The sequence below is a fragment of the Candoia aspera genome, chromosome 3, assembly GCF_035149785.1.
Source record: "Candoia aspera isolate rCanAsp1 chromosome 3, rCanAsp1.hap2, whole genome shotgun sequence".
Taxonomy (NCBI): domain Eukaryota; kingdom Metazoa; phylum Chordata; class Lepidosauria; order Squamata; family Boidae; genus Candoia; species Candoia aspera.
The window spans coordinates 92,547,630-92,573,094 of NC_086155.1; the positions used below are offsets into that span (position 1 = coordinate 92,547,630).

Sequence of the window (25,465 nt, forward strand, 5' to 3'; positions counted from 1 at the left end):
AGGAAAAGCAACATCTGACCTGACATCTAACCCTCTTCCTTTTCTTCAACTCTCTCTTCAGATACAGATTTCCTTGCTGGGCCAAAGTGTACATAAATGTGGCAGCTCCTAGTGTTTAAGCATGGAACTTCTTTATCTCCTAGAAATGGAAGGGGGAGAGTGGAGGCATGCAGGAGATTACAGACACCTTCTCCCCTGCCCCATCCCCAGCTCAATTGCTTAATTCTCTACAGCAGTGTTCCTCAACCCCGACATGTTTAAGACACATCTTAAAGTTGCCAAGATTGAGAAACACTGCTCTATAGCTTCTCTTCCAAGCAATTATTCTGGCAGCCAAATTCAATACCAAAAGTAAGCTTGGTTACTGGACAGAAGTAAGTTAAGGAGTACCACCTCAATTTTTCTATACAGTTCAAACTACACTGCCTGTCTTATTTGGCTATGAACCTTTTTATCTACCAGTCCTTCTGCCATATGGCAATTGGTTGCTGAAATTAAAGGTGGGCAGAAAGTAGATCTTGATCTATTAAGACATGTCTAGGTGAACTGTAGTATATTAGCAAGGGTTTCTGACTAACAATAGCAGCAACAAAATAATTTTCCACCACCACCACCAGTCTTAAATTTTATTGTTGAAATTAAGAAAGCTTGGGTTGGAATGGACTTTTGTGTAATAGCTCTACGAGCTACATTCAGTCCTGACAGGAAAAACAATGCTGTAGGTTCTGAGTCCCTAATTCTGAGTATGTCAGACAAATCTTGGGGTTCTGATAAAACACAAAGTAGATCAATTCTAAGTCCATCCACCTGTACACCAAACTATTTCTGATAAAATATGGCAACCCACTCTTCTAAATGCTGCAAGCCCACTGCCTGCACCCAAGCCTTTGGACATGTCTAAGAAGCTTATTGGATCTTGGATGCTATGCTTTAAAAGGCCCACCTGCATCATAACTTTGAGACGATCCAGGGGGGCTGTGCCTGTTCGAGACACAGCACCAGCAACTCCACCTGACAAAAGCTGCTTCCACCACTGGCCAGTCTTCTTCTCTTCTTCAGTGAATTCATCAGGAATAGTTAAACTATCTCCAATATCTAATACCTGTTAAAATGCAAAAGAGAGAAAGAGAAAGAGCAAGCAAGAGAATGAATGACTTAAATTCAACTTCCTTTTATTTCAACAAAGAGATTGATTGCTATAAAACACAATTCTATTCAACTAAAAATTAAAAAGAAGCATACACAATACATTCTAAAATCCATCATTTCAAAAATTTTACCATCATAACTACAAATAATTTAAAATTTTTGACTTGACTTGATTTTTGACTTGAATATGGCTGTAATAAAGACATCATCTAGAAATGTACATTTTATATCCCTAAGCAAGGCTGAAAACCATATTGTATGATTACAAAGAATGTCTTTGCAGAGATATTTTAAGAATTACTAAGATTAACTTTTTAAAAGTGTTATTAATCCAATGATCTATTACTTCATCCTAGCTTTTTTTTAACCTCCAATCAATATTATGCATTTATTTTCTTTTAGCAGTAAGATAAATTGTGTATGTTACAGTACATATATTTTCTTCCACAGCAAAATCAATCTGAGAGTTTTCTTAACTACCAGTTATTGAACGCCAAAGTTCAAGTTCCCAGAGCAAGAAGTACCATAAGGGATATTCAGCTGATTCTTTAACATACCTTCAGACAAGAAACCTTCAGGGTTGGAGGGTATTTTCTACCCAAACTCAATACTGGCAAATTTATGTATTAAGACATGGATCCTCAATCTCTTATTTATTGTTCATTTATTTAGACTTATATGGCTGCCTATCTTATATAGAATGACCCTGGGCAGCTCACGAGGACACAATAAAACAATATAACCATAAAACCAGCATCAAAACAACCCTCAGCACCCCAGAACAAAATTTCTCCACACCTGAACATTCGCACTTACTGGGTTCCAACCTCACCTTAGCCCAACACTCGGGGAAACAGCCAAGTCTTTAAGGCCTCCTGGAAGGCTAAAAAGATAGGGGCATGCTGGATCTTAGATATTCCATGAGGCAAGGGCAGTTACGGAGAAGGCTCACCTCCTAGGCCCCACCAGGAAAGGGACCTGGAGCACACACACCCTATCCAACGTAGTGGAAAGGGCAATGAAGCCAATGAAGACATCTCAGATTTTGAGAGTATGTTATGGGCACCTTCATAAAACAGTTGCCATGGGAAAGGACTTCCCTCTTCACAAGAGAGGAGCACTCATGGTAGGAGCAGCCAATGACATAACACATATAACATGCCTAATTTATTAAAGACAAATGGATGTGGATGATCCCCACGACATCCTCTAGCCAGCTCAGCTTAACTGTCTTTCGGAGGAGAAGTGGGTACACTATCAAATAAAGCACTGGACTGTATCCACCCATTAGCTTTATTTTCCAAATGTATGAGTCCTTGAGGGATTCATGGAAATAGAGATGCTGCTGAAACTGGGGTGGGGGACAACTGCAGCATCACAGCTTCCCATTTAAAATTAAAATAACCCATTTTCAAAAAAGTCAGGTAGGCAGGAATAGAAATCAAGAGAGATGTCTGTGAACATACTTTTGCTCAGGACAGTATATTAGTATAGGGAAAAAAGGAGTGGAATCTTCTCTGAATTGAGCTCAACTCCTCATGACTTCAGAGACACCTCTCTCTAGTTTTCCTGGCAACAATATGAAAGTAAAAGGCACATGTATCCATATTCTTCATTTTGTAAACAGAACCCATTGGGAAATCATTATTTAGTAAAGCCTTGATTTAACAGACTTCAGTTTAACAGACTTTGGATTTAACAGACAAATTCTACTCAACAGAGATATGCCACACTGGGGCATTAGTGGTTTGGCTGAGGTGTAGCAAGAGATAAAAGTAAGACACTGGGCAGGACAGGAGGTAGGTGGGCTAGAGGGAAATGCCAAGCTGGGAGTTGGATAGGAGAGAGGGAGCAACACTTGCTGGGTTTCCTTTAACTGTTGTTGCTGGTGTTAGGATTAACACATAAACCTTAATTTAACAGACATTAAAAATATATTTAAGCAAATGTATATAAACTGTATTTGACTACTTAGAACGTTTATTTAAATACAGTATTTAAGTCTATCAATTTTAGCTGTCAGTCCTCTCCCTGCCTTTCATCCACATTTTAGATGCCTTTCCAATTCAAAGTGCAACTGGATGTCAAAGCAATAAATCTAACTCTAGAAAGAAAGAAAAATCAATGGCATTCTGTTCCAAATGAAATGCAGCTGAATAGACTTTTTTTTTAACTTGTGAATTTGACTCTGGAAATCGAGAAATCACCAACACTGCAGACCAGAAACAAGTTTAGTTTATCATCTCTACTAAAAACTCTGCTGCTTTTGACCATCCCTGGACACTTATATGGCCATCAGCTATTCAACAGGGTGCACAGTGGAACAAAGGTCAAGAAGCAGAATGACTCTACTGTTTCATCTATTTTGTCTAGCCCCAAATCATTCCATTATGCTGTATGCACTCTTTATATTTACTTGGCAATTATAGTAACCATTAATTTTTAAGCAGCATTTCCAATTTAACAAGACTTCAAGAACTGTCGATTTTTCAGGCATGAAGGCTGCTAAAAGAACAATGAAGGAGATCTACACCTGACCTGCAGGAATAGATTACTGACACATGTTGTTTGTCAACATTTTTTTTATTTGAGGCCAGGGTGAGGGGACTTCAAGTCATTACTGACTCCTGGTGACTGCCTGGACAAGTCCATGCAGTTTTCTTTGCAACATTTTTGGAAACTGTTTGCCATTGCCTTCTTCCTATGGCTCAGAGAGAGCGACTAGCCCAGGTGATCCAGCTTGCTTTGTGACTAAAGCAGGCCTCGAACTCATGGACTCCCAGTTTCTAGCCTGGTGTCATAACCACTACCCCAAATTGGCTCTCCATTTAAATCAACATTTAAATTAGGAGCACTTTATTTAAAAAAAGAGGCAAAGAACAAGATTTTCAAGCAATTTTGGAGCAACAGTTTGCTTAGCTAGCTAAAGATTGTCAAGAACTTCTGCTTTAACTAAAAAAACAGCTGCCAGGGATAATTACTGAATAAGCTAATGCACATGTTATTTAAATAAATATAGTCCAGATCAGGACTGCAATAAAAATGCAAACCATACTCACTGTGGAATGTTTCCAGTAACGGATGATTCCTTGAATGTCTGTAGCAGGATTAAAGAGAAAATGATCTCGCCATTCATTCCAGTCCACTGACATTGTCCCATCAGCATCCATGCTAAAAATTTAAAATGAAACAACCAGTATTTTACAGTGCATTCTGCTAACTTTTTTGCCTTAATAATGTTCAAAGCACATTATACATGTACTCACATTCTAAATCCTTGTTTTATTTGCCAATCTTTAATGTTAGCTTTAATGTGCAAAATGCCTCGACCTGTTACCCAGTTGCCTTTCAAAGGTTCTACATAGCAGATTATTGTTTGTTTTTGATCCCCCTTATCAATCTAAGGAAAGTTTTCCTGAACACATGTAGAAGATTCCATAAGCAAGAGTTTCTTGCCATGTACAAATAGGAAGCTAACAATTTATTAGTGGGAGATAATATTTCAAGACAATGTGGGGGGTAGAAATATTTCTTTTTACTTCTCGTTAATACAAAAACTTGCCCCTGGAAGGCTCTGAAGAATGCTATCATGTTCCCATTCAGTCTCAGTAAGACTCTGAAGAGGACCATTTTTGCTGAACTGTATGCTAAATTCCTAAAATAGTGTTGTTGCCACATGTTAGCAAGTGTTACCAACCAAGAACGTTCCATAAATGTTTAATATGTAAGATGGGGAGGATGGGTTAAACCCAGAGATTTTTTTGCTTAGACTGGATTTACACAATGTTTATTATGCTGTGTGAACTAGCCATTGTTGTGCGTAAGCTATGTTTTATTAATATCTTGTGTGAAAATAGCCAGACAGTGATTTGACAACCCATGATTAAAATAAATCATGTGCAAACCCAGCATACATAGAAAGTTTAAGTTGTCTTTGAGTTCCACTCCTGGTGAGTTCATGGATACATCCATTCATTTCCTTGGAAATAGGCTGGAAAAGTCTCCCAGCCAGACTAAGAGGCAGAGGGGCTTCCTGCAATCATAGAATAGTTATATAAATATTACCTCCTCCCACCCTTCCTTTTGCCTTAGACCAGGGTTTCTCAACCTTGGCAACTTTAAGATGTGTGGAATTCTGGGAGTTGAAGTTCACACTTCTTAATTTTGCCAAGGTTGAGAAACACTGCCTTAGGCTAAGGAAGGAGGTTGTGTCTCACAGATCTAAGCAATACCTCCTAGATTCTTTCAAGCTTGCCAAACTGTCCCATAAGTTGTCTCACGAAATCCTGGTCTATCCTTGGCTCCTTCCTCAAAGCAATGTCATTACTAATTATTCAAAGCCATCCTACTACAATGGGATAGAGTATTAGAAACATCAAACATGTGACTTTACTTTTCAAGGGACATGCCAGGCCTTCTCATGAGTCACTCCAATAACCAGGCATAATAATAGCTGCTGACCTTTTTAGAATCTTCTCTGCCTGCTTTTCAGAAACATCTATGCCCAGTATCTTCAGAGACTGAACAATCTCTGAGGCTTCAATTACACCTTTAAAAAAAGAGAAAAGCACAGTGAAAATAACTTTTCAACTTCTGCCACTTCAAGTCAACTGATCCAGATTTTAGAATTTTGAATACTGATATATATTACAGAGAGTCAAGAATGAAATATCAGGGGATACGTTCATTTCTTGCACTTGTAATTGACATGCTGAACAGCATAAAGATTTCCTTAATCATTAGCAGAATGTTGATAGTTTTGACACAAACTGGTTATAGTTCTCAGACATATATTTCCACTTATTATATTATTATCCATATATATCATTAACTTTAAGGAACTAGACACTCTGAGAGCAGTGTATATGGCTCATCTCTTCACCATGCGTTTGTTTTACCAGATGTTTTAATAGCAGTATAAAGTATGTTCCATTGAAAGGGACTGATCCCGTCACTCAATGAGACTCAAGACTGAATGGTAATTTAAATCTACATCTATGCTGGATGGGGATTATGGATGCTGTAATTCAGCACATATGGAGACCACTAGGTTGGAGAAGTCTGATAAGAATACATTATAAAAATACATTTTAAAAGAAATATATTCTGTATTTAGACACTGAAGCGTCACAAGTGCTTAAAACTGCTGAAATTGGCATCCCGTGAAATTTGAGGAAAATATGCCACAATATATGGTTAGGTTTGGAACATAAGGAAGATTTGAACACCTTTTCAAATGTTGCTATTTACAGCACTTCCTAAGCAGAGCAAATGGTAGTGACTCTACTTCATTTATTCTGCCAAGAAAACATTGCAAAAGCAGCATCCCCCCAAAGGGTCAGACATGACTCGGTGCTTGCACAGGGCACCTTTCACATTTTTTCACTTCATTTATTAATGAGAAAATGAATTCCCATTTTCTGGCCTTATTATTTTGCCTTTCCTCCAAGGATTTTAAATCAACATAAATGGCTCTCTCCCACCCCTATTTAGCCTTACAACACACTCGTTATGCTTCTCATCTGAGAGGTATTTCAGCCTGAATCTCTCCATTCCTAAGCTAATGCTTAAAAAAAAAACCCTTGAAGAATAAGGAAAGGGGGATTAGGATTTCTTTTCCCTGATTTTTATCCTTTTTTATCAGTTGAACGCAACAAGTGATGAGGGTGCGTGTGTGTTAAATCCTATCCTACAATCTCTGCCCCACTACCTGCTGCTCAAGCACTAAAGAAAATGTATGGCACAGAGAAAGGAATTTCCTTCACCAGCTGCTTCTAACCAATAGCATGTATGCTCTCATCAAAATAGAGTGGGTTTTTCAGAAATATTCAGCACAATATCTGGGTAATGTCCTCTTTAGAGTACCTAACAAACAGGGAGGACTTCCACAAAACCCTTCTTGGCTGGTAGTTCTGCTGTACAGTGAAGGTCTATGGTAAATCTCTTTGCTAGAAAATAGCCTGGGCCACTGTTTTTAGTAATAAGTCTCACAGGTCCTTTTTTCTACAACTGTGACACTGCCAAGAATAATTCAAGGCTATTGCTTGGAACAGAGTTCTTCCCAATTACAGATTCTGCTGCAACCTTAATAGGGTTAAGAATCTTTGGCCAAAAGAAAAAAAAAACCCTGTGATTAAACCAAGGGAAGAAATCTGTTGTTCTCCAGATATTATGGAACTACAATTCCCAGCATCCCTCATCATTCAATAGCTGGCTGGGGCTACTAGAAGTTGTAGTTTAGCAACATCTGGTGTGTTCCTACCCTGCAATTAAGAACTTTGTCACAGCAAACATGACAGACTGCTGCTTTGTGTAACAGATCTCTATCTGCTTTGCATTACAAATCTAAATCATTCCTCTCTTTAAGCTTCATAGCAAGACCAGTTGCAGCACCAACCTCATTACAGATGTATCTTCAGTCTTGAAGGCTTTCAGTGTCATACTCTAAGACTAATTTCTAAATCATTCATTTAAATCACTAAATCACTCATTTCTAAATCAATAAATAACAGTGTGCATTTGAATTTTTTACTTCAACTGGCATTTTCAGATTATTTCAAGAGAGCTTTAGTAACTACTAGACAACCCATGACCCACCGGGTCATCCTTCTTTCCACATATAATAGAGGCAGGTGCCATTTCCCCTCCCCTCATGACTCTCAGCAGAGCCCCAGTGAAGCTGCTGCTGCCTCCTCCTCCTACTTCTTGGCTGACCCTCAGAACTGTCCACCACTTTGCTGGGGAGAGGGGGAACAAAGGGAGCCGCGGAATGTGAGGAAAACTGCATCCCTGCTCCCTATCCTGGCATGTCCCCAAGGGTCCCCTCCCTCCAGGGAGGAAGAAGGTTCATCCGTCAACACTGGCACCCCCCAGCCAGCCCTACCTCTCCAGGAGGTATCTGAGTCACTCCTTCATCCTTCCCTCACCGCCCACTGCTGTTAAGAGCTTTCAATTTTCAGCCTTGGTTCCAAAGCAGCCAATTGCCGCTTGTCCATTGGGCCTTGTTGCCAGCCGATTGGGCACAGGGGCCAGAGGGAGGCAGGAAAGAGGGTGAAGATACACCCTCCCATCTTCCCTTGCTCCACGCAACCTATGAGTTTCTGGGAAGTGTAGTCTGAAATCACAATCACTTGCTGCAGCTAACCACAGCAAAGCTGTAGCAGCCACAACTTTGTCAAAGATCCTTGAAATTTCTATTCCATGGGAGTCATGAGTCCCAGATTTTGGACACATTCTTTAAGTTAGCCCATTTGAGATTCCTTTCTTCAAAAACTGTTGCCCTATGATGCACCTTTTCAGCCAATTGAAGGTTACAGACAGACAAACAGGAGAATTTTAGTAGTATATAGATTATTTCATATGTATATCTCATTTTCCTAAATAAATGAATGAAAACATATTAATGAATTAATACCTACATTTTATTAATTTATAGAAGGTTACACAGCATTTTGTAATACAGGATCAAGTCAGAGTTGGAATTCTTTATTATTTATTTATACTTATTTATTTCTGCAGTCTTAACATACATATCTAATGCAACAAATTGGATCCTACCATCATTATTTTTATCCAGACTTCTAAATGCAAGTTTCATTTTCTTCTCATGGTCTTTAAGATAATGTGTAAACTCTTCAAAGTCCAGTCTTCCATCCTGATTAGTGTCTCCAGCCCTGAAAATTTTCTGTTAAGGAAAATATATTGAAGATGTATTATTAACGTTGTGTATAATTTCAAGCGGATTCTCACTTTTTAAGATATGGTTATTTCTATAGAACATCAGTAACTAAAGGCATACAAAATATCCAGGAAAGATGAATGAATGATAAATGAAACAAGTATTTTAGCAAATAGTATTAGATGAGGCCTATAAATTCTTATAATTGAAATGGTTAAAAGCTGCATTATGGATTGTTTCCCACTGTAGCCTGCCAAGAGTAAGATATAGATATTAATGCTGTTAAATATTTGACTGTTTGCCAAATATTATCAAAGGACTTATTCTGCTGTCACATTTTTTCAGTAAGTATGGTTTCAATTTCCACACAGCAAGACAAATGGGAATAATAAAAACAAGAACTTATATACTAGATCAGATCAAGCATTTCTTTAGAAATGGACTAGAGAATCTGTAGCCCTGCAACCTTTTGAGGACAAGGATCACGCTTCACATTGGGAGGCTAAAGACCACAATATGGAATCATATAACATATAGATGAGCAGGATTTGGTGTTTTCAAAGTATTTGGGGATCTTCTCAGTTTTTTAAACCGTGATATGACTTGAAATGACTTTTCAAGGGCTTACATTACCGTTTCTCCTCTCAATGTGGCAGGAAGCCATGCCATCATTTTTCAGCAGTTATGATCAGAGGAGGCTTGCCCACTCCTAATAGCAGGGAATGCGCTTCTCCATTTTTGAATGCTCCTCTCGGTTATAGTTATTTCTTTTTGGAGGCTTGCCGAGTTGCCTCCTGTCATTTCAGCATCCGGAGGTGTTTTTATTTCCATGAACATTTATACTGTTTCTTCCCTGATTTTGAAACTTGCTTTTAATCTGTAATTCAATCTTCCACAACCTAATGCCCTCCAAATTTTTGGAATTAATGCTCCTAAAATACCCAGTCATTTGCCATGCTGGCTGAGAATTCTGAGTCTTGGTCTAAATAGGATGCATTTTAAATGCTTTTATTTTAGTATTATGAACCAGCCCAGGAATTAATTTGAATGGTGGCATAAACTTCCATAAAATAAATAGCAGCATGCTTCTCCTGACAATCTTCACGTTCACGTACTCAGAGATACACTCTCCCTGTGTGTAGAGGTTCTATTTAACTATTTTGGCTAAAACTTGATTTAACTTCCATGCATTTTTCTAATACATCAAAAGCATAGCACCTTGGTGTAAAATTTTCAAGATGTAGTCTTTCACAAGAATAATTCCAAGAATATTACAGTGAGTCTAGCTATCTTGAGGAGATGTAATATTTAACTGTTATCTGTCTTTCTCACCCTGCAGCTTTCTACCTATCAGCAACACTGTCATTAAATTTTTAGCAGTGTGATAAGCAGGGACTCCTGTCTTCATACACAAGATGAAAAACTAGTCAAAAAGCAACACAAAGCTGAAGTCACCTCTCTTGACAATATCTGAACATTCTCCACCTCTGGCTATCTAGTACATTATCTCTCTTAAAACCTGCCAAACCAGTTTTGCCTAACCTGCTGTTCTCCGGATGGGATGGAGAGTATCTCCACAATACCAAGCCAGTTAGATGTTAAATCTTTATTACGGTCACAGACCAATACAATAGTGTTATTCTGTAAGACAAACATAGTCACGCTTAAGATATTAACAACATATAATAAAAATATATATTAAAACCAGTTAAAATACAGTAGTTATTCTATCTAACTCTATATGCAAGGTCTAGGGTGTAGCCTATTTTATCTATTTGAGAATATAGAATTTTTCAAAAGTGTATTAGATATAAAATATAAAACACGAAAAACTACATTACAACTATATTGCATATGTAGATAAAATTATATAAAGTTTACTATTGTATACAAGACAATTACAAAGGTTGGCCTCTCTTGATGTGTCAGATCTTCATTGCTGGAGCGCAGAACCTTGCTACCTGCACCGTAATGGTAGACGTTTCATCTATAAGCAGCAATTGCATCTACTCAGGATCTGTGCGTCCAGGATGTTTACTAATCAGGGGTGTAATGAATTTAATGCGGATATCTTTGTAGAAGGCACAGTGCAGAAGGACGTGGTCTGTGATTTCGACCTCCCCTGAGTCACATGGACAAAGCCTTGCGACCAATGGAATTTTTTAATATTTGCCCTCCAATACTGCAGGTGGGAGAGCATGGCAGTGGGCTAAAGAGGAGGCTCTCTGATGGGTGGGAATTCTGAGTTGCTCAAGGTAGCTAGCGGCAGAAACAATGTATTTTTTATGCGCAGGAGACAGAAAAGGTGGGGCCTTCCCTATGTCTGTTTGCCTCTCTATATCCTTTATCCTTTAACTCTAGCTTTGCTTGTTAAAGTCCATCTCTAGAAGAGCAGCTGGAGTGTATACTAGCTTTAAAATATTTAAAATACTTACTTGGCAGGGGAGATACCCTGATCATACCAAACCAGTATAGTTATGTAATCCAATAGTTCCTGAGCCTACTGCAAAATAAGCAGGAACGGAAGCAGCCAGTGCTTGAAAAAGGCAATGCCTGCAAAGCTTAATGAACGTTCCAGCTTTCTTTCTTGAAAGGACAGGATATATATTGAACAAAGCTTAGCCTTATATAAACAAGCATGTAAACTAACAAAAAAAACCCTCTTTTAAATTAAGTATGAAGAAAGAGGTTTCATTCAACATTTATCTGACAATAGGCTCAGACACAAAAGAAAAGCACTGAATTTGTAAATACATTAGACTTGTACAAAAAGTGGTAAATACAATACCACTTGTATTTATTAATTAAAATGTTTTTGAACATTCAGCTTTGCTGCTACCAGGATGGTATCCATAAATATGACTATGAGTGAAACTAAAAATATAATATACAGTACAACAATAAATGTACCAATTGCAGTTGCAGTCGCTTAAATAGCTCATCTGGCACATCTTTACTATATCTGTAAAACACAAATGGTGACTGCTACAAGCTTAGCTTATGTAATGTTACAAATGTTAACAACCTAAAATAGCAGGCACCGAATTTCCCATTGAAAACGTGAACGTTGACTCATGTCAATAAGTCAGACCAAGCAATTCTTTACTTATCTGATCTGATCAATCAAATCAGCTCAAATGTCACTGCTAATTACCCTAATGAAATGCTAATACTGTATTAATGGGATATGTGCCACTGATAAATTAGGTGTATCATATCTGGGCTACAAAAATCCATCAAGTGACTAGCTGGCAGAAAATTTAGAATTTTCTGTTATGTCTTTGCTGCCATCAAATAAATGTCCAGTTTGTGCAGCCCAAATACGTGATTCGATTGATGGCAGACATTTCTATTTTTTAAACAACTTTAATGAATGAAATACCAGCAGCAGCTTGAGAATGAAACAAACAAAAATTCAATACAAAGTTACTGATTTAAGTTCTGTTATACTGTAATCAGCGGTGAATCCCAATTTCTAGTCTAAAAAACCTAAGTTCTAAAAAAATCTGTCTAAATCACCATCTAGTTCTGCCACGTTCATTCGTATTAACTGACCTGTAGGTCCTTTGCTATTCCTGATATGAAAGCATTGCAAAATTCTGCAAGAAAATAATTCTTGCTACTTATCTACTGTATGTACGAATTGCAGATATATGTTTGTGAAGGATAGCAGAACAGAACAGGTTTGGTTACATTACTACAGAAAGTTCAGAAAGCTGAGATTCCCGTTGATATAGACCAGGGTTTCTCAACCAGGGTTTCATGGAACCCTGGGGTTCCACTGGAGGTCACTAGGGGTTCCCTGGGAGATCACAATTTATTTAAAAAATTATTTCAAATTCAGGCAACTTCGCATGAAAGAGGTAAGTTTCAGTCTTTATTTTCAGTTTAAGAACATTAATCCATCTATACAGGCCTACCCATGAAATGAATAATGTATTTATATATTTTATTTTATTTTATTTATTTTGTAACTTTGTATTAATTTTGTAATTAATTTTGTAGCTTCTGGACTATACTTGAGCCTGAATGTACAGGGGTTCCCTGAGGCCTGAAAAGTATTTCAAGGTTCCTCCAGGGTCAAAAGGTTGAGAAAGGCTGATATAGAGCATATTCTGGTTCACGCTAGTTCACATACCCATTCTGCCTGGGTATGTAAATAAGCATTCCATCGTCTTATCATTGTCCTATGCAGTTCTTTTAACTGTGTTCTGTTGCTTTTGTCAGACCAAGCATACTGAATGAATCTGAAGCAGTTGCCATTTCCAGATAGCACACAAGCAAAACCTGAACCAAACAAGTGGTTTCAAATTTTGGTTCACCCTACATGTACACAATGACTGTTCTTTACTTTTATTTATTTATTTAATCAATTTATACAGCAAATTGCAACTCTCGGCAGCTAACATTGGATTAAAATGAATGCCAGAACAATATACTGAACAAAGCCATGACACAATTGAGGCCAACCCATAATCAATCCACATCAATGCATTTCAGACTGACTCATACCACAGCCCAATGCCCATGGAAAAAAACCCTTCTTCAAATCCAGCGGGGCCAGGGGTGTCCTAATCTCAGGGGATAAGCTCTTCCATAGGACAGGGGCCAGGATACAGAAGACATGCTTTCTGGGTCCCACCAAATGACACTGCCATATGGAGGGGCCTCAGAACATCCCTTCCTTGTTGGATTTCTTGTTCTTGGGTGACATGATTAGCCATAGAAAAACCAAAGACAGTATTTAAACTGCTGCATACTATGATGTGTTGTTGTTTATTCGTTTAGTCGCTTCCGACTCTTCGTGACTTCATGGACCAGCCCACGCCAGAGCTTCCTGTCGGTCGTCAACACCCCCAGCTCCCCCAGGGACGAGTCCGTCACCTCTAGAATATCATCCATCCATCTTGCCCTTGGTCGGCCCCTCTTCCTTTTGCCTTCCACTCTCCCTAGCATCAGCATCTTCTCCAGGGTGTCCTGTCTTCTCATGATGTGGCCAAAGTATTTCAGTTTTGCCTTTAATATCATTCCCTCAAATGAGCAGTCTGGCTTTATTTCCTGGAGGATGGACTGGTTGGATCTTCTTGCAGTCCAAGGCACTCTCAGAATTTTCCTCCAACACCACAGTTCAAAAGCATCGATCTTCCTTCGCTCAGCCTTCCTTATGGTCCAGCTCTCGCTGCCATATGTTACTACAGGGAACACCATTGCTTTAACTATGCGGGCCTTTGTTGTCAGTGTGATGTCTCTGCTCTTAACTATTTTATCGAGATTTGTCATTGCTCTTCTTCCAAGGATTAAGCGTCTTCTGATTTCCTGACTGCAATCAGCATCTGCAGTAATCTTTGCACCTAGGAATACAAAGTCTTTCACTGCTTCTACATTTTCTCCCTCTATTTGCCAGTTATCAATCAAGCTGGTTGCCATAATCTTGGTTTTTTTGACGTTTAGCTGCAAACCAGCTTTTGCACTTTCTTCTTTCACCTTCATCATAAGGCTCCTCAGTTCCTCTTCACTTTCAGCCATCAAAGTGGTATCATCTGCATATCTGAGATTGTTAATGCTTCTTCCAGAGATTTTAACTCCAGCCTTGGATTCCTCAAGGCCAGCTTGTCGCATGATGTGTTCTGCATACAAGTTGAATAGGTAGGGTGAGAGTATACAGCCCTGCCGTACTCCTTTCCCAATCTTAAACCAGTCTGTTGTTCCGTGGTCTGTTCTTACTGTTGCTACTTGGTCGTTATACAGATTCTTCAGGAGGCATACAAGATGACTTGGTATCCCCATACCACTAAGAACTTGCCACAATTTGTTATGGTCCACACAGTCAAAGGCTTTAGAATAGTCAATAAAACAGAAATAGATGTTTTTCTGAAACTCCCTGGCTTTTTCCATTATCCAGCGGATATTGGCAATTTGGTCTCTAGTTCCTCTGCCTTTTCTAAACCCAGCTTGTACATCTGGCAATTCTCGCTCCATGAACTGCTGAAGTCTACCTTGCAGGATCTTGAGCATTACCTTACTGGCATGTGAAATGAGTGCCACTGTTCGATAGTTTGAACATTCTTTAGTGTTTCCCTTTTTTGGTATGGGGATATAAGTTGATTTTTTCCAGTCTGATGGCCATTCTTGTGTTTTCCAAATTTGCTGGCATATAGCATGCATTACCTTGACAGCATCATCTCGCAAGATTTTGAACAGTTCAGCTGGGATGCCGTCATCTCCTGTTGCCTTGTTATTAGCAATGCTTCTTAAGGCCCACTCAACCTCACTCTTCAGGATGTCTGGCTCTAGCTCACCGACCACACTGTCAAAGCTATCCCCGATATTGTTATCCTTCCTATACAGGTTTTCTGTATATTCTTGCCACCTTTTCTTGATCTCTTCTTCTTCTGTTAGGTCCTTGCCATCTTTGTTTTTGATCATACCCATTTTTGCCTGGAATTTACCTCCAATGTTTCTAATTTTCTGGAAGAGGTCTCTTGTCCTTCCTATTCTATTGTCTTCTTCCACTTCCGCGCATTCCTTGTTTAAAAATAATTCCTTATCTCTTCTGGCTAACCTCTGGAATTTTGCATTTAATTGGGCATATCTCCCCCTATCACTGTTGCCTTTTGCTTTCCTTCTTTCTTGGGCTACTTCTAGTGTCTCAGCAGACAGCCATTTTGCCTTCTTGGTTTTCTCTTTCTTTGGGATGTATTTTGTTGCCGCCTCCTGAACAATGCTGCCAACTTCTGTCCAGAGTTCTTCCGGGACCCTATCTACTAAGTCCAGTCCCTTAAATCTATTCTTCACCTCCACTGCATATTCCTTAGGAATATTAGTGAGCTCATATCTAGCTGATCTGTGGGTCTTCCCTAATCTCTTGAGTCTGATCCTAAATTGTGCAAGAAGAAGTTCGTGATCTGAACTACAGTCAGCTCCAGGCCTTGTTTTTACCGACTGTACAGATGTCCGCCACCTTTGGCTGCAAAGGATGTAATCAATCTGATTTCGGTGTTGTCCATCTGGTGAAGTCCATGTATAAAGCCGTCTCTTAGGTTGTTGGAAGAGAGTGTTTGTTATGCAGAGTGAATTGTCTTGGCAAAATTCTATCAGCCTGTGTCCTGCTTCGTTTTGTTCTCCCAGGCCATACTTACCTGTAATTCGAGGTGTCATTTGACTGCCCACCTTAGCATTCCAGTCTCCTGTGATGAAAATAACATCTCTTTTAGGCGTGTTGTCCAGTAGGTGCTGCAGATCCTCATAGAACTGCTCTACTTCAGCTTCTTCAGCATCTGTGGTTGGGGCGTATATTTGGATCACTGTGATGTTAGATGGCTTGCCCTGAATTCGAATTGAGATCATTCTATCATTTTTTGGGTTGTATCCAAGCACTGCTTTAGCCACTTTACTATTAATTATGAAGGCTACTCCATTTCTTCTGTGGTCCTCTTGTCCGCAGTAGTAGATCTGGTGGTCATTTGATGTGAAGTGGCCCATTCCAGTCCATTTCAGTTCACTGACGCCCAGAATGTCTATCTTTAATCTTGACATCTCCCCAATAACCACATCCAATTTGCCCTGGCTCATAGATCTTACATTCCAGGTTCCAATGGTGTGTTGATCCTTAGAACATCGGATTCGCCGTTCACCACCAGCACCGTCGGCCGCTAGCCGTCCTTTCGGCTTTGAGCTAGCTGCGTCATCACGTCTGGGGCTAGTTGAGCTCATCCTCTGTTCCTCCCCAGTAGCATTTTGACCATCTTCCGACCTGGGGGTCTCATCTTCCGATGGTATACCGACATATCTCTGGTTGTACTGATCCATTTAGTTTTCACGGCAAGAATACTGAGGTGGGTTGCCATTACCTTCCCCAGGGATCGCATTTAGTCTGACCTCTCTGTCATGACCTTCCCGTCTTGGGTGGCCCTTCACGGTTTAGCTCATGGCATCATTGAGGTGCTCAAGCTCCAGCACCACGACAAGGTAACGATCCTTTGCTGAAGATACTATGATGTAAGTTAGTGATATACAAATTCACATCAAGCAAATATACTGTAGTACCCAAGGCCAACTGTACAAACAAACAGTAAAAAGAATCATGTATTTGCTTCTTTATTATATTTTTATTAGACATCATTTGGATTTTATGCCTCGAATGGCAAAATGCCCAGGTAGGGTCATCAATGTTCTGTTATTTCTGTAAGTAGGCTACTAAAAATTATGAATTTATAGTTTCTCCTGGAAACTTTCTAACACAAAATGTTCCCTTCTCCATATATTTGTAATCTATTCAACCTATGCACCTCTCTCTCTCTCTCTCTCTCTCTATATATATATATATATATATATATATATATATCACTGTTTTAGTGTACACTTTAAATTAAACATGCAAGGGTAAAGTACACGTATCACTAATAAGTTTCCAAACACATTCATCATACCATATTTATCAGCAAGCCATGATTTATTAAACTCCCTTTTGACTGAACTTTTTACTTTTTACTGTAGCTTATCACTGACTGAACATAATTGTCTCTATGTAATATGCTAAACTGGTAAAGCAAGTCTCAAGGCAACCTCATGAACTGTCAGAGGAAAGTTCACTTATTTCATTCTTCTGATTTCAGAAACAAGACTAAGGACATTATGAAAGATGAAAAGAGCAACAGTGTGCATGGTGAAATGGTATTATGCTCCAAAATAATAAGCACTCAAGAGTATAATAAAACTGTATTGTATGTGCTTTTTTCCTACAAGTTGCCAGGAGAAAAAGGGACGGGAGATGGCTGGTGATATATTTTTGAAAGAGATTTATATTTCCTATAATAGCTTTTTTTTTATCATGCTTTTTCTGCTTACAAAATGACTTACAATAATGATAAAAATTCACAGGTAGCAATGTAAGTTCAAATATTTTAATTTTGTAGTTGTAGCCCCAATTCATCTGGGGTTATGAGTAGACTGTGAAAGGCTGATCTAATACTCCAAAGGAAAAGAAAAGATACAGAACGTGCTCTTCAGATGTGGTACTCAAAACAAATTGAATTCTACATGTAAGCCTTTTGCACCAAGTAGGGGTGGGTGGATCTCAGGGACCTAGTTTTTTTTTTTTTAAAGTTCAAACCTGAAGTTTGCCCATCCTGCTTTCAAATTCTCTTTATACACACTTAGCGCATTGACTATTCTAGCATGACACACTTATCCATGATTAACTGACCTATCTTCACTTACCTTTCCAGGTTCACTGAGCAGCAAACTACACAGGCCCGGTGGACACAACATGGTAGGCTAAAACAGTTTTCATAGAATTGGGGTAAGTGGTATACATATTCAGCTCATGCAGTCTTTTATAGTTCAGAAGGCTATAGAAACCCAGAAAACTGGTTAATTGAATGAATCATGGCTCAGGTAGCCATGGGCAAGGGTACTGAGCCAGCATAGCATGAGGACTGCAACTTGCCTTGGATAGATATGATATTGGGGATTCTGCTGCAATCCTCTACAAAGACCTTATGTTGCCACCTATGTATATGTGGTGACCCTTTGCTATGTTCAGTGCCAGGGTGAACTGCCTCCGTGATCAATACTGCCTAATTGCCCAGACCCATCCCAGCCACAAGATACAGCTGGTCTTTTATCATAACTGTTTTTTTTAAAAAAAATATGTTTTATTTTTTTAAAAAAAACCAGCATCAAAGCAACTTCCTGAAAATCCTGTTCCTCATATTCCAATGCACTTTGCACATTGTGCAGAATCTGGTAGCCTTTTTCTCCATTTTTTCCTTCCTTTTTCTGAATAAACATCTTCTATGTACTTCCTCTGTTATTTCTGGTTTTCTCTGGCACATGTCAAAGCATTTTTTCCTCAGACTTTTTTAGTATCTCTGATTCCTGTCCTTTCCACAGCAAACTGAACCCACGTCAAAATGGTAACACTCACACGGTAATGTCACAATGCAAACTTTGCCCTTACATGCTTGTGTCTTGACATCTGACAAAAGGACAAATTTCCACTGCTTTATGTGAATCTGCTATTATGGCAACTGATCATTTTTACCCAAGAATTCACTTTATGCACACACACAAAAAAATCATTATGCTATTTGAGCCAGCAAAGTCAATTTGCTCTAGAAGTCTGGGAACATGCCAAGACATCTTCCTGCTAAAACTACTTCAACATTTTCATGCCAAAACCCATTTCTGCCCTCACTCACACATTTACCATCATGCTGTGTGGTTGTCCTAGTTGTATGTCCGGTCTCCCACTAACTTCCATACCAGCAATAGCTACTACTCTTACTAAGAGGTCAAAATGGCCATCATCATCTTGTTCAACCCCCTTACCCAAAACAAAAAGGAAAAGGACCTAACACTAGAAATAAAGTTGGACATATTTCATTAAGCTGGTGAAAGATCCTCAGCCCTAGGATGAGCTTTTAATGTGGGCAAATCTACCAGGCACAACATAGCAAAGAATAATAAAATTCATAGTGCCATGACGTATTCTACCTCCTCCTCTGCCATGATAACCATGCATGTTAGAAATCCAGCTGTAGAAAAGGTGGAGAAAGATAATGCTTTCACTGTACAGAGAACATGAGACAAGGAAGAAAAACTGTTTGAGTAATAGAGTACTTAAGAATAAGGCTCTAAAAATGTACAGGTACAGGTAGTCCTCGTTTAGCAACTGCCTGGTTTAGCCACCATTTGCAGTTACAAAGGTGATGAAAAAGTAACTTTGTGACCAGCCCTCACATTTATGACCTTTGAAGGTCTGTAAAGCAAAGGGAAGCTCAAGTAAGATCACAAGCACAGTTGTGATTTCACTTAGTGACTGATTCACTTAATGACCAAGTTGCTGGTCACAATTGTGGTCGCTGAACGAAGACTACCTCTATGAGCCCATTTGTCAATGCATTTGGGTTACATACCCTGCAACCCGTTTTCCACAGATTCAGTGTCTTGCTTTATGAAAATTTACTTTATGTGAGATTTTCGGAGAATGTATTCCCAGCATGAAGCAAGGGAATCCTGTATGTAAGACAGTTTTTATATCATAATGTATGTACCCCTCCAACCTTCAGGCTTTTCAGTCAGGCATATTCTTCTTTTTGGACTCCATCTACCATTGCTCAGCTATCATATGGGATGAAAGCTCGATCTTTTTGGACAAAGTGGCATTATTTCTTCCACATTTATTCTGCAAATAGATATATTTGGTATTACACCCCAAAATGATAAATTTAATTACCTATAATGAAGGTAATTATGAAGGTAATCTCCTCTCTAGCAGTTCTTTAGTTGGTAATATAATAGGGGGGGGTGCGCTATGGCTAACCTTCAATGTGGTTATTACATCTCAGCTCTCATTTACTGAAAGGACCATGATCAAATAAAACTTTATTTAACTATAATCTATGAACAGATGACACAGGATATGGTAAGTTGCTTCCCTTTAAAACTATACTCTCCTCTGAATAGATGGCAAAGGATATGGCAATTCGCTTCTTCTTAAACAGACATATCTAGAAAACTCCTTCAGGAATTACTCAGTTTGTCACAAATTCAGAATGACTGTTGAGACTGTCACAAAGGCTACCATCAAATCTCTTTTTAAAATGTATATATACTAGTCATTTTCTTTTCCTTGGCAAACTATCCTCTCTGCCACTCACACACCCCACTTTTCTTAACAGTTGTCTTATTTTTCGTGCTCATCTCCTTTTAAGGATTGGGGGCAGTTCACATTTTACTTATAGTCAAACAGAACAAACTAGCCGTCCTCACACGCTGAACCGACCTTTCCTCGGTTCCGTGTGAATGGGAACTGCCTATGGCTTTTAGAGCAAAGAGTCACGTGACAGCATGAAATACAAGGAAAGAAGAATCCAAAGGAAAACCGTGGGCTTCCGCCAAGGAACAAAACAATCCGTTTTAACAATCCCCAAAAGGAATGAATGGGGATGAGTGGAAGAAGGGTTGGAATACTCTCTTTATATAGTAACAAAAAACATATTTTTTAAAAAATACTTGTATTGAGGTAAGTGAAGGTTTACACAACAGCGCGCCAGCTTTCGGGTTTCCAAGAACTCTCCTTTACGAGGGGTCCCAATCCAGAAACACAATAACTCGCCTATTTCTTTTCCTTCCTCCTCTTAAGCAAGCCTCACGCCTTGCACCCACCTTCTCCGCGTCATCTCCCAGAGGGATGCCCAACTCTTTAAGGCCACTTTGTAGCTCAGCAATGTCCACTCGACCGTCCCCGTTGCGATCTAGTTTCTTGAAGAGGTTTTCGTACCTCGAAATACTTTCGGGCGCTTCACAGACAGCCTCCCGGAGCACAAAGCCCCTCAAGAAGGGAAACATTGTGCAGTCTAAGAAGACCTTTTTAGTCGAGAGGGCTAGAGAACAACAAAATGGGGATAAATAGCAAGAAGCGAGTCAAAACCCGATGCACTCAAGAACCGATCGTAAAAAAAAAACCTAAGGGCCCCGCGCTACGGCGAAGTCTTTAAAAATACGGTTGGCTTTTGCAGCCTTTGGGAGGAGCCATCCAGCGTTTAACCCCGATGACAGGCAAGAGGCAACACCCCAGGAGGAAGAAGCAGGAAGAGGAAGAGTTAGCTCCTCTTGCTCGCTGCATTCTCCGGGCTTGCTCACTCACGGCCTAGGAGGGGCTTGGTTCCTCTGGCCTCCTCCCTACGTACCTAAGGGAGCAGCTTGCAGGGAGGCAAATCACGCGGTCGCGTATGGCAAACCTTAGCCTGGGGAATCCATCACGATCCTTACTATTTGAAACTGCAAACATAAGGGACTTTGTGTCTTTTTTTTTCTGCCAGAACCTGTGGCACGCTCGCGTAGAGGAAAACCCCAGGGAGTCTCCGGTAGAGTTTGCTGCCGAGGAAAGATGCCGCGAGGGTGGCATCTTAAAGGTGCTCGCCATGGAGACGCGGGTCCAATTAGAAGCGCGCTGATTCACATGGAAACAATCCTTTTAAAGCGAGCGGAACTTTTGATTAAACAGAGCTTGGCTCGTCTCTGTTTACACCGTCCAAGGCTTTATCTTTTGTGACACTTGGCTTCTGCTTGCGCTGACTTCTGATGTTTGGAAATTGGACCATTTACTCATTTTAGTAGGTCTAAGACGACGTTGGCTGGAGCCATGTATAATTTGACTGGGTTTCTGAGCCTTCCTTTTTATCAACCTGGCATCCCCACATTTGCTGGATTGTGAGCGATCATGCTTATCGGAGATAATGGAAGCTGTCCAGGGTGTCCGCAGGGTATGGTCAAAAAAGTCAAGATGGTGGCCGCGGCGGTGCGAACGAAGCTCCGCCTGTTTTTTATGACTTGTTTTGCCCATATCCTGTGGACACTCTTGCGTAGCCCAGTAACATCTGGAAATCCAAGATTAGGAAAGGCTACTTAGCATGCAGATATGTAACATGCAGAGACTACTCCTGTTGAGCTTTTATTTGTTGTGAACGGTTATTTTAGCAGAAGTAGGAATAATCCTATTGGAGTCTGTTAACAGAAGGGATTAAAAAGATTCTTTAAGTGTGGTGCTAAACGATTAAAAGTGGTCTAATCGTAAAGTGACCCAAGCTTACAGGGAGAGTCCAAAAATGCACATAGTTGTATCAGTCCTAACATAAATATCTTCACATGTGTATTACCCACAGAGACACAAGTATCACAGCCATCTCCCTACCCACATTTGGGGGTAAAACCTGCATGAGTAGATTCTTTGCAAAATGAATAGATCTGGTATACACTACAGCAGGAAAAGCTTGTGGTAATGTATAGCTGCCTCGAAAACCCATTCCCTATGCCCATGGCTACTATGGAGATTGCAGCTAAACTCTGAAGGAATTGCCAGGAAAACTTGAGGGGGCAGATAGCCACAGGCTGTCTTACCACAAAATGATAAACTATGGTTAATACACCAATTCTAAGTGATGTGGTTAATGCTAAAAAAAAAAAAAAGGTTAACGTTAAAGGTTAAATGGCTTCCACAATTTGCCCAATCTGACTGGCTCAGAAAAGGTTGCAGCTGGCGAACAGTCAGAACTGGGCAAATGCACTCCTCATTGCAGCCACCACAGCCAATCAGCTGACAGCAGAGGATCAAGGACCAGCTGCTCTTTCAGGAGTGAAACCCCATCCAGCACAGGGTGAACTCCAGCTCCCTGTTGACCAACAGCACCTCTGTTTTGTATGCCTTTCAGTTTAGCTTGTTTTCTTACAGCAAAGTGAAGCAGTCCATAGTGGGTGATCTCTCTCCCCTACAAGACTAAAAGATTTCTGATAGTGTTTCCTGAACAACCCCTAATCTCAAAACAGGCATTGAAATTACTCAAAATTGGAAATTTAGATAATCTAATGTCATACCCAAGAACCCTTTGGCTAGCTGAGGGACAGTTAGGTGGCATGGCAAGGTGGACAGTATACCAACATTGTCCCTAGCCTACCTGCCTGCTTAGTTGTATATCTCCACCCTGGGTCAAATTGGAGATGCAGTAGAAGTTCTGATCAAGTATCTGGACTTTGTCAGGGTCTGGATGGAGAGGAGCTGGCTCAGACCTAAGCCCAGCAAGAAGTGACCCTCCCTATAGGAAGCAGGCTTGCAATTTAGGGGCTGACCTGGACTCATGATTCCTGCTAGAAAGCAGATGGAGACTATGGCCAAGAGGGCCTTTGCCCAGTTTCAGCTAGTATATCAATTGTGACTGTACCTAGAATAGGGGGCACTGAAGGTGGTCACTCAAGCCTTTGTCATCTCCCATATGGATTCCTATAGTTCACTTTATATGGGACTGTCTTTGAAGACCACCTAGAAATTTAGTGGTGCAAAGTCAGTGGCACTTATGGAATAGTCGCATTACTGTTGTGTAATACCTTTGCTATGGGAGCTGCTTGGTCTACCAGTTTGTGTCCAAGTGCCCTTCAAGGTGTTGGTTATTACCTATAAAGCCCCATAGGATGCAGAGCCTGAGTATCTATGAAAACTACTATTCCAGTCAGATTCTGTCTGCCCAGTCTGAATGAACAGAGAATTCATGCTGTAAGTCCCCACCTACTGAGAAATACAGCAGGGTGGGACCCAAAAGCCAGCATTCTCTGTGGGAGCTCCCCTCCTGTAAAAGAGCTTGCCCCACAAGGTGAGGAAGACCCTCCAGAAGCTAGTGAAAAGAAGGCTTTTCTGGAAAGCTGCTGGGTCCTGATTGGTGGTAATCATCAGTCCCAGTGCCATTTACAACTTGCTATACCATGGAGTAGCCCACTGAACACAGCTGGTTTACCTTTTCTTCTTCCAGCCAGGTCCAGATCAACAATTTCATCCAGGATTAAATCCTGGATAATAGATGTTTTTCTGACACGTGACCTGGTCGTGAAGAGCAAAGTCTTTAAGTAGGAGGGGCTATCCTCTCTGTCACCTTGACCAGCCCCCCTTTTTTTTGTTGCCTAGAGTCCCCAAATGGGCAAACAAGCTGAACTTTGCCAATCTTATAAATGCATCAGCAGGCTTAAAAACAAAAAGTAAAAGAAATTAAATTTCAGGATACTAATAAAGCAAATATCAAAACCATAACTAGTAGTTAGAAACATCTTTATTAAAAGCTATTTTGTTTATGAAAATAAAACACGCATCTATAGGTTTGGGTAGCATTAGAGAATATAAAGATTTCACTTACAGATTTTAATCCATTTTATGTTGTGTTCAATTTTACTGAGTTTTATAGATTATATTTTTGCAAGATTATTGTGAATCCACTTTAGCATAGGAAATGTTTATATGAACAGTTTATGATCTAAACAAATTTGTAACCAAACATTGTAATTAATATGTATAAAATAAATATTCATACTATATATGGTCATTATTTAATATATTCAAGCCTAGAAAGACAAGAAGACCCAGAAGTCCCACAGGAATAATTAACATAAATTGGTATAAATGCCAGTTTCTTAAAGTTCATCTCTCCTTGCTGTTTTTTCCTGATTCTGTTAATAACCTAGGATTTCCTAGGAGATGATGATGATTAGATTTTTATCCCACCTATATATATATATATATATATACACACACACACACACAGTATGCATATATTGGTCAACTCAAGGCAGGAAACATACCTAATACTCCTGCCTCCTATTTTCCCCACAACAACCCTGTGAAGTGGGTTGGGCTGAAACTCATCCTTTTATTGATATTTATTTTTATCCTATGTATCGTATTTATATGGAAAATTTAATTTAATTTTATCATATTATTATTATTAAATTTATACACCACCCATCTCACTATAAAAGTGACTCTGGGCGGCTTACAAATAAAAATTATAAAACCATTACAAAGATAGACAAAGTACCAAAAAATATAAGCTAAAAGAGGGAAACTAAAAGGCAGGGAAAGTGTCCTAAGCCACCAACCACCCCCAGGGCTGCCTATCACTTTTGGATCCCCAAGCTAGTTGGCAGAGCCAGGTCTTGACATTCTTCCTGAAGGCCAGAAGAGCGGAGGCCAACCTCACCTCAGGCGTGAGGGTGGGGGCAACAACAGAAAAGGCTCTCCTTGAGCCCGCCAGTTGGAATTCTTTATCTGACGGGGTCTTGCCCTTCCTGCCAGACTGGGTGGGACGGGTTGAT

General features: G+C 39.8%; 1 protein-coding gene across 1 annotated transcript in view; it reads right to left on the reverse strand.

The window, feature by feature from the left end:
- SLC25A24 (solute carrier family 25 member 24) overlaps nucleotides 1-21,279 on the reverse strand; it is a 34,096-nt gene extending 12,817 nt beyond the window's left edge. Inside the window, exons 1-5 of the mRNA XM_063298357.1 lie at nucleotides 20,999-21,279; nucleotides 8,707-8,833; nucleotides 5,611-5,698; nucleotides 4,209-4,320; nucleotides 944-1,102 (exon numbers count right to left, since the gene is read on the reverse strand). Coding sequence (XP_063154427.1) covers nucleotides 944-1,102; nucleotides 4,209-4,320; nucleotides 5,611-5,698; nucleotides 8,707-8,833; nucleotides 20,999-21,181 — 669 coding nt within the window. The 5' untranslated portion in view covers nucleotides 21,182-21,279. The remainder of the gene's footprint in view (nucleotides 1-943; nucleotides 1,103-4,208; nucleotides 4,321-5,610; nucleotides 5,699-8,706; nucleotides 8,834-20,998) is intronic.
- Nucleotides 21,280-25,465: the final 4,186 nt, after the last annotated feature.